General features: G+C 27.1%; 1 protein-coding gene across 1 annotated transcript; it reads right to left on the bottom strand.

The window, feature by feature from the left end:
* Positions 1-9,132: 9,132 nt before the first annotated feature.
* On the bottom strand, positions 9,133-9,588 carry LOC101263317 (agamous-like MADS-box protein AGL90). The gene has a single exon (XM_004239346.2). It carries the CDS (start codon positions 9,586-9,588, stop codon positions 9,133-9,135), a length of 456 nt encoding a protein of 151 aa, XP_004239394.2.
* Between the last annotated feature and the right edge of the window lie 1,092 nt (positions 9,589-10,680).

The raw sequence follows: 10,680 nt of genomic DNA, 5'->3' as shown, positions 1-10,680 counted from the left end.
CCAACATTTCACTGTTTTTTTCCCTATAAAAATGTAAGATTTTTCTTCTCTTACTTTGTGATTCTCTTTAAATAAAAGTCAACTGCCTTAATCATTTATTCGTTTGAATTATAAATCCTAACCCCCTTCATTCTTGTACTTTTCTTGATAATCATCATTTTATTGTGGAAGTTTAAGTACTTAATTCATAATTAATTGTAGTAAGTGTGTGAATGATTAGTGTTTTTGTCTGTTTTAACGGAAAGAATCATCTTACTAATCAATAATTAACTTTTTGGTTAGTTCTTCTAAGTACTTCGGCCGGTTTATTATTTTTAATTTAAGATCTTAATTTTTGGAATCGACCATAGTTTTAAGACAAAAATTAAAAGTCTATCCTATTTTTTATTTTATTTTAAGAAAAATTCCAAAACCTATATTATATTTCTATGGAATAAACATTGTAATATATTTTTCTTATGGACCATAATATGACAATTAATTTTTAACTTCTTAAAAGCAAAAATAAATTTAAACAGATCCTAAACTACTAAATAGGGGTTCAATAAGAGTTGTTATCGAAGGAAAGACCTTGTTTTGATCCCGTAGAATGAATGAGAAAAGCAGAATTCTCAGATATCAAAAGTAAATTGAATTTTCATGATCGAAAGTGAAGCAATTTTATTCGATTGTAAAAAAAAGATCTACTCTCAAAATTTATAGTTAACTGAATTCAAAGTCGAGTCAAAAGCTTTTTTTAATATTAGAGTAGTATACTTTTTTTAAAAAGGCCAACTTGAAAGCATTGAATTTTTTTATAGGTGTCTACTAATGGCATATTTTCCACAAAGAATAATGAAGGTTAGGTATAGCCTATTATTTGCTATGCAACTTCTCATTAAAAAATTTTGAAGATTAATTAATTAAAGTCCATAATTTTAAATGCAAAACAAAAATAATTAGAACTATTGGCCTTACAACTCTTGATAATTCTTGTTGCTAAAGATTCTAAAATTTTTATTATTATTTTTTTTTAAAAAAAGGTTAAGTTTTTCAATAGTTAAAAGGAGTTAGTTTTCATATACAAATATTTTCATAGTTAAAAATAATAAATTTCATGCATAACTCAATTTCAAAGAAAGCTCATCAGATAATGATTCGTCTGAAATCATATAAGTAATTTTATCTTCCTTCCAATAAATAGGACTCAACACTCCATCTCTTCCTTGCAAAGGCGAAATTAGAACTAAGAGTTTGAAAATTCTAAATTTTAGAATAGAAGAGAAAATCTTTCCCGACTTTCCGTACACACCTAAGACGAGACGATATAAAATGGAGCAAAATATTGAGTAATCAAACAATATCAATTAGAAAGAATCTAATTCTATTATCATGATCGATGAGAAGATAAAATCGATTTAGTCCAATCGAATACCATATTAGGAATCTACTTTCCTCCCTAACAACTAATATGAGACTCAACGTCACGATATAAATTAAATTAGTTATGCAAATATCAAATAATTATGCAACAAAGAAATGTGATTATTACATTTTTATTTATACTATAAATAAATTATTGCTTGTGAGGCACTTAAAAACAAACATGCCCAATCTTTTATTATTAAGTCTAACAATTTTATTTTTTTAAAAAAATGGGCTTACCATCTTGAGAAGATAAAACTTTACCGTAAAAAGTAAGAGAACACATTCACATAATGCTCAGATGTTTGTTTAACTCATAATTAGTCATGCATGCTTAATTATTATTATCATATATCTATATCAAATCAATAAATATATAATATATATTTAAATACACATAATTATAAATTAATTAAAGTATATATATAACCAATTTATTCAGCCACTCAATTATAATAAATTATTTATTAATTTTTTATTTATAAAAACTCGATAAAATAAATATTTATTTCAAAAATGTCTACTTCCTAGGGAAAAAGGAAAAATAAAATATTTGCTTAAGATAACAAAAACATAGCGTCATCAGTGGGATTGCATTGCCTAGAAAAGTGAGAGAAGACTGTAATCTTTTTCATTTTCTTTAATAGATTTGCTTTACTTTTTTGCTTTTTATTAATAAAACAACCTAAAACCCCTAGCTTTAACTACCTTATTTAAACCGTTGGATTTTTAAATTATATTTTTATTTTTTTGTATTCAAACAAAAAACACCCTTGAAATTAAAGCATTTTCAACTACCAACTTTTTAAACATTTGGTGGGAAAATTCTTTTAAAATATAAACTTACTTTTGTCCCCCACAAAAGAATAAAATTCCCTCTAAAATATTTTATATTTTTCTCACTTTTGATTATGTGATGAGTAATGCTTTAGGCTTTAGCTAAGCCAGAACATATGTAGTGTGTAAAGTGGCAAGGTTGATTGTATTTACCATATTTTTGAGATATTGAAAAAAATATATTTTTGAGTAATTTTGATTTTTTAAATTTATAAAAATTGAATATTTTGTCTTTGCGAAATATAATAAGTTTGGATTAGTGTATCTAACATAAATTAGCATAAGAAAGGATTCAGTTAAATCACAGTGTCTGTTATTTTTATTTTTTTTGTCTATTTTAGAGGATGGTGTAGCTTATTTATTTGGTGTTTATTAAAGAATTCTAGTTCTAACATGCGACTTTTTTGATGGGTTGATTTTCGATAGATATGGTTGGTTTATATCGAGATGCCCACATTTCTTTCGGAACTGAAGTTTTCTCTTTCTGTTAGGAAACAAGTTTTTCTTTTGATAAAACATCGAGAAAGCGCACTATTGCTTCCTTGGTTCATTATTTCCCATCTACGAAAGGAATTCATTTTGACATGATCTTACTTACGAATTGATCATATTATTAACGGGGATTCAATTAAAATTTGAGGTCATACCTTGATACGTGTGCCTTACAGTTATCTAAACAAAAATTAATTAGCTATCAATCATATTTATTTTATATGCTAAACGACTTTACGCTACGATTGAAAAAGTTTATCCTTAAAATCTTACGCTAGGAGTTTTTTAATAAAAATAATATTTGGCATAGACCAAAGTTTGGGGACAAACCAAATCATATCCAACTGAAATAATTGATTGGTGTTTTGGTAGATAATCTTTTATTAATCATTGTTAATTAATGACTTTTGTTAATTTTGCCGACATTACAACTAAATTAGTGCATGCATGATTCCTATAGTTATATAATTATCATTTGCTGGCAAACTAAAGTTGATGCTCCATTTTTAAGTTAGCATGCATGAGGGAAAAAGGTAATTATAATTATAAGAATCTTATAACTTTACAATAAAAGTTGAAGTGTTATGTAAGTTATACTAATTAAATAGAGGTTTTTATTCTTTATTTGGTTAAAATTTGGAGTCATAATTTTTGCTCGTAAATACTTATTAATTAACCTTGAATTAGAAGAAAAATGAAATGAATATAATTATACAATTGCGTAAAGGAATTGTCTAATCAATGAATTGAATCATATAATTACTAAATTTTTTTTTTAATATAAGCACTTTTAGTCCCTCGAATATTGATAAATTCTAAGTTTTATCCTGGTAGCTCATGATTTGGTACATAACCATGAATTATTTCGTATTCGAATGTGGATTTACTTAATCGACAACCTCTCAAATTGTTAGTAAATTTATTTATACGCTCAAATTATTACTATCTGGTATGATTGAATATCTGGACACATGATAGAGTGATTCTATTAGACAAATTTGACTTAAAATTTAGGAAAAATTTATGTGGGTGTTCTCAAGTGCCCCTTAACGTATGTATATAAGTTACGTGTAACCTTTTTTTACTATACACATCAACCTCAATTGAAATATGCCCGACTATAACGACTAATTGAGCTAGACTAATGTGCATATAATGACATAGTTTAAGTGATTAATTTACTGATGTAATGAATATTTGAGAATATGCATCTAAAAATATCTAATAAAAACACTTTATCACGTCTGATATTGAAAACGACGCTAATTAGATAATATTTATGGATACTCGAAAAGTCGGTTCAAGTATATTTCTTGGGTCCATTAATAAGATTAGGTCAAAGATTTACCAAGACTTATATGGAATGAACTATTAATATTCCAATTAGCAAAGCTATTCCACTACGTAATTTATGTGATTTTTTTTCTATATATGGTCCTTCATTGAAAATTTAGAAAATAAAACAGACATTAATGGCTAATTTAAGTACTTTTATAAATTAAAGAAATTTAAAATAATAAATAAAAATTAGTTAATCATTATAATCACACACAAAAAAGGAGTAATATGTAAGTAATCAAATTTGCTACTTCCGATAAATAATATATTTAAAAAATTAACTTATTAAAATTGACTTAAAAATATTTTCTTCCACTTATTGCATTAAATTTATTGAATAAAAAAATATTATCCTTAACGTATTAGATATAACTTAATAATATTTTTTCTACTTATTGGACCAAATTTTATCCCTAATATTTTTTAGCTTAAAAATTAAAATTCTTGGTTCATTAACGACACAATTACATGGCTTTTAATTAAATTTGGTATTTATATAATTTACACTTAAATTTTAAAAAGCCTTTATTTTGTTGGTCCAATAGTCTGACCCAATCAATACTATTGGTTCACATAAATATTTTGACCTAATAGAAATTAATTTAAAACAGGGCTGAAAAATAATTTTATTATTTAGTTGTTTTAATTATATAAAATGGATTTTTAGATTGTGAATAGAATGGGTCAGAATTTTATGTAGATCAATAATAAAGACCAGAAACAATGTGTTTGATTAAAAATATTAAATCTTACAAAATTGTAGTTTGGTTAGAATTTCTTATTGATCAATAATAAAGACAATCTGTTAAATCAAATTTTAATTTAATTTTATAAAAAAAATTTAGTCTGATAAATGAAAGAAATGCATTTTTAAGTCGTTTCTAATATGCTAAAGAATTTTTTTCTATTTAATAAGTAGAACCATAGAAGAATGAGCAAATTTAATTTAATAGATTTTTTTTTTAAATTGAATAGATAGAAAGTGAATATTATTCATACATTAAATATATTTTTAACCATTCTCATTTTGAAATAAATTTGTGAGATAAAAATTTAAAAGATTTTTCTACCAATACTATAGCTGAAGAATTTTCCATGTCTGCCATGACATAAAAGATAAAATAAAAAGAGGCAATCATTAATTTGTAGAATATATGGTGATGGAGATATACACGTGAAGTGAAGAATCATTAATCCAACATATATTTCGATAGAATGACTGATATTCCTCCGTCTTTAATTAGAAATGTCAGATTTAATTTATTTTTAAAAAATAACTTATTAATTATATCTTATAATTAAATTGAATTGAAATATAAATATCGAACATCAAACAAAAACGAAATAACTCTCAACTTGCACCTTCACTTTTCATGCTACATTTTGTCTACCAAAATTTATAGGCAACTATTAGTAAAACTCTTTTCTATTTGTTTTTGGTTGCCAACTAAACAATCCAAAACCTTGTAATAAAAATAATAACTTAATCCATTATAAATATTTTATATGTACACAATACACACATCATTACTTATTTTATTTATTGAAGTGATAACAACCTAGCTAGCTCTCACTCAACAAGTATATGCACATGGGATGAGTGGCCCAAATTTTGACTAAGTGTGGAAGCATCAATTCTCTATAATAAATTTGATTTTGGCATCACCCCTACAAAGAGGAAATATATAGCAATAGATGTCTAACAAAAAGTTCAAACTACTATTATTAATGGATTAATGCAAGACTCACACATTCATGACACAAATAAAGCACTAACATTAAGCAATAACCAACTTGTTTGACATTATAACTTGATGAGAACTTTTCAAATGATTGCAATACGATAATTCTGTTACTATGTATTGGATTAGCAGTTGATTCAGAATTTAAATGTTATAAATTCTGAATAGAATTAAAAAAATAATAATTTTAAAATGTATAATTAATAATCGATCTTATACTTCTTTATGTGCATATCTATAGGGGCTCAACTAGAAGAGTTTGATTCTATTTATGTACACAAAAACTCATTGTTCCATCTTACACTACTAACTCGCTTTAAAAATGTCTACGAAACTTGTCTACTTTTTTACTTGAACAATGATGATATTTGAAGTAAGAAAAGAGAACAGGAGCGCTATGTTCCGATAAACATATGATGATAGTTAAGATAGGAAGTTCACACACCTGATAATTCAAGTAAAAGAACTCGAAAATCAAAAGGAATACTTAATGTTTGAGAACATTTTTTCACATGTATGGGCCAGCATGTTTGAGCCCACTAGTAAGTCAAGTTAATTTGAATGGATTTTCTTGCCCTTTTTGTTTGATCAATAGCAACAACACAAAGGACCCATTCACATGCTACACCAAACATTATTAACACCATCAAGGAAAAGAGCTTTCTTAGTGTACTTAGCTCAATGTCCACAATAACTATTCCTATCTAATGTTCAAACCATAACTTAACAACCCTTCCCCTCTATTTATTTCGTAATCATCTGATATTTGAAATTTAACTGATTAGAGTATTCAGTATTAGAGTTTATAAAGAATTTGAAACGTCCAATTAAAAAGAAGTGACTCTTATTGTCCGAGAAAAAGGGGGCGAGTGTACATTAGGCTATGTGAAACAAACAAAGTACAAGGATAGCACCCTACTCTCATAGTCCTCAATCGACAAATCTGGATCGATGGAAACTTACTCGATTCGCACGTCTACAGGGCACCATACTGACTTTTATATTTACATTCCATCACACTCCTTTGGAGGGTTCTTTCCTCAAAAGCAAATCGTTAAAATATACTCTTCTCATGAATCGAAAAAAATATCAAATATGTTGATACCTTCGGTTAGTCAAACATTGTTACTATAACGAGATTTGACTGTATTTTATTGTAAAAGTAGTATCGTGTCAATTTTGTGTATTTATTTTTACTCTGTGGGGGTCCAATGCTGCTTTGTTTTTGACCTATCAGTAAAGATATTTGTTTCAATCAAAGAATTTAATTCAAATGTCAATCTCATATACTGTACTATTTACCTTAAAGAAGGAAAACCCTATTTTTATACCTCAATCTTTTCTTTAATTCTTGTGTCTATAATTTCTTTAATTTTTTTTTTGAAAAATTGATATAAATAACGCTCACCAAAATAATTATCGATAAATATTTATATAGATTTAACATATGATTTATATATACATATAGATTGATAAATATATATCAAATATGTTACTTTCCCATCAATTTAAGAATTGAACTATTTGGACCACAATATCATATGGGCCATTTAAGCTTCAATATCACATTTATAACGCTGATAACAACCTTGTACAAGAATAAATTACTTATCATATAGTATTTTCTCTATTTTCTTTTTATTTTTTGGATTTCTCTTACATATAATGACAATATAAATATTACACAATAAAGGTAATTTAACATGTTGTAGAAATTTATTTGCCTTTAGTTTTCAAGTCATTAATGTTATTTATTAGGTGCTAATAGTTAGTTGAGAATATGTTTTAGTCATGTTAGTACAATTATTTTAGATTTTTTCATTCCAATAATATAGAGAACTTATGGTATTTTTATTTTTATTTTGTGTAGTGTTCGGCTATGATGAATTCAAAATGAAGAAACAAGATCACTAAGAATTCATAAAGTCGATTTCAATTGTTAGATTTATTTTTTTCAAAAAGAATAATTTAAGAACAGAACTGGCCAAGAAGAGTTGAAGAACCAATATGTTTCTTTAAGAAGTTTCAACCTTTCAATATATTATCCATTGCTTGATTATTAAGCTTTTATTTCATTGCCTTAAAATTTACATGAGGAATAAATGGAGGAATCCTATGTTATATTGAAGAAGAATTCAAAGGGATAATAATTAAAAAGAAATATTGTTATGTCCCAAAGCTAATCATATATATATATATATATATACATATTTGTTCCAAAATGTGTTGAGGACCATTTTACTAAATATTGAAAAAGAAAGATAAGTAAGTAGTTATAGTGGTATTTTCATTAATTTATCATGATGGAATATGACAAGGTTGTGAGAACATGCTAAAGAGAAGGTGCAATTTTTTTTTGTCGATTTTCTTTCTTTTTTTTTTTTTTTAAAAAAAGAGAATTATTTGGCTAAGCAATAATGTAGAATTGAGATTGAAGTAAAAATAGACTAAAGGATGTATTTGCGTCCTGTTTAATTTCTTCAGATACTTTGTATTTAAAAGTTATTGATTTGACATATTTAAATTAACGATCAGTAAATCTATAAGCGCTTTTAGAAGTTCTACATTACTAGGATAACGAAAATTTTAAGGCGATGTAATGCTAATGACAATAGGTTCGTTGTAGCCTTTAAATTTTCATATCACTTTTACAAATAAAATTCATGAAAACACAATCATTCAATCGTACCATTTAATAGTGATACAAGAGAAACTCTTTTCGGCCCAAATAATGATTGTTGTTTAGTTATTTTTGACAAAGCTTAAGCCCAACTTGAAAAAAGTGGCAAGGTTGAACTTTGGAATTGGACTTGACATAAAAAATTGGGAAACTTTCACATGTAGCCACTTAAAAAATAACCTAATAATTCTTCATAGCTATAGTTTAATAGTTATAATTCGTAGCTACATGTTATATGGAGGAGAGAGGAGAACGAGACTGGGAGAGAGAGGTGAGAGAGAGGGGGAAAATAGTGGGAGAGAAGTGAATCATATATGTATATTGGTTGGAAAATTATATATTATACATATGTATTTGTATATATGACAAGCGAGAATGGGATATGGAGGAGAGAGAGGAGAGAGGTGAATTGTGTGTGTATATATATATATTCTGGCTAATCATACATATACAAATGTGACTAACGGAGACAACAATTAAAACATTTTCAAGTGATACTATTTTTAGGCTTTAAGGATTCATAAATTATAAATCGATCATCCAGAGATAAAACTTACTTTTTTTCATATTAAAAAAACAATGAGAGCAATGACAATCTTTAAATATTACTTAATTTAATTTAAACCGGCCAAATCAAGTTTAAATATTCGATGTGGTAGCCTCTTCTTCAGCCTTCTTTGCTTTCATTCTTTCTTTTAGTTCTTTGATATATTCTCTCATCACATGCATCCAATCGCTGAGATCTTCAAGCTTTATCATGTCAATAGAAAATTTTCCTTTCATATTATGCAGTTGAACCAGCATCTCTTTGCGGTTGTTCTCCTCCGTTAGCTTTCGAAGTTGTTCCTTTTTCTCATTTATTAATTGTTGGAGAATTTCTCCTATTGTCCCACTGGTTTCAAATTGCTCACGCATAGGCAACTTTTTAAATTTTTCAAAGGTTTTAATGGCACCAACATAATCTGGATATACTATAGGTTTTTTGTGACAATCATTATAGAAGACAGCAGCAATCTCAACACCATCAAAGACACTGAGTTCTTGAACTATTTTGAAAAACTTTTTTTGTGATTTTTGGTTTTTTTCGATGCTCATTTTCTTTGTAGTAACTAAAAGAAAGAGGAAAATGTATTTGATTAGAGATGATGGGTGATCAAATGGCATTGTTGTTTGTGTTTTTTTTTTTTTTTATTTGCCTAGAATTGACTTCTATTTATAGGCCAAGTTAAGATTTTATAAATCTTTGAATAAGTTTTGAATTGGAAAATTTGTAATTGTCATACCAAAATCATTTTGGAGTACAATTAAATTATGATAGATTTGATGCCAAGTTGAATTTTAAATTTAAAGAGGCGCGTAAACAAAGCGGGATATTTTATACCACGCGGGTGAAGCGAAAATTTTGAAGTATGGGTCGGTTTAGGGGTGTCAAAAAATGAATCCAAACATAGCTAACCCGCTCAACCCGTTCAGAATTTTAAGGGTTGGGCTTAAGATAATTTGAATTGAGTTTAATCTCAACTCATTCAAGCTTAACCATTTGAAGAGAATTATCGATTGAGCCCAATTCAATTCCAATTTCAACCCATTTTAAAACTTTTTATTAAGATATTTTTCTATATTGAAGGTATGAATTATTATCTATTTAACATCTTTAAGGATTTATCCATCCATTTGTTACGTTTTTAACGAAAAATTCTTGAGTGAAAATTTAAATTGTGATTATAAAAGTTAAATTTCAATATGTTAAATTATTGAGATTAATGGGGTCAAATTGCGCGGGTGAAGATTCAATTCATTTTTTTAACTCATTTGAGCCCAAAGTAAACTTGGGCGGGTCAAGACCCAAACTGATTTCTATTCAACCCATTATAATATTCAATTTCAATTCAACCCGTCTATTTGACACCCCTACGTCGGCTCATATGTCCTATAATTTATGTTAATAATTTGTACTACGAATTTCTTACTGTTATTTTTCACTACAATGATTTTCTAAAAGCTTGGAAAAAAATAAGGAAACTATTAATCCAAACTAAATGACGTAATCATATTTTGATTTAATTATACCCCATATCAGACTGTGGCTATTTCGCCTCTCTCCTTGGTGAATCTCGCTCGCCACTCTCGGCGGTCTCTCTATTGCCTCTCTCGTTTTTATACAAACACAAATGTATAAAATGTGTT

The sequence above is a fragment of the Solanum lycopersicum genome, chromosome 5 (genome assembly GCF_036512215.1).
Source record: "Solanum lycopersicum chromosome 5, SLM_r2.1".
Taxonomy (NCBI): Eukaryota; Viridiplantae; Streptophyta; class Magnoliopsida; order Solanales; family Solanaceae; genus Solanum; species Solanum lycopersicum.
Note: the sequence above shows the minus strand (reverse complement) of the source record. Positions and strands in the feature narration are given on the sequence as shown.

Coding starts and splice junctions, on each gene's coding strand:
- LOC101263317 (XM_004239346.2), bottom strand. CDS start 9,588: ATGAGCATCGAAAAAAACCAAAAATCACAAAAAAAGTTTTTCAAAATA.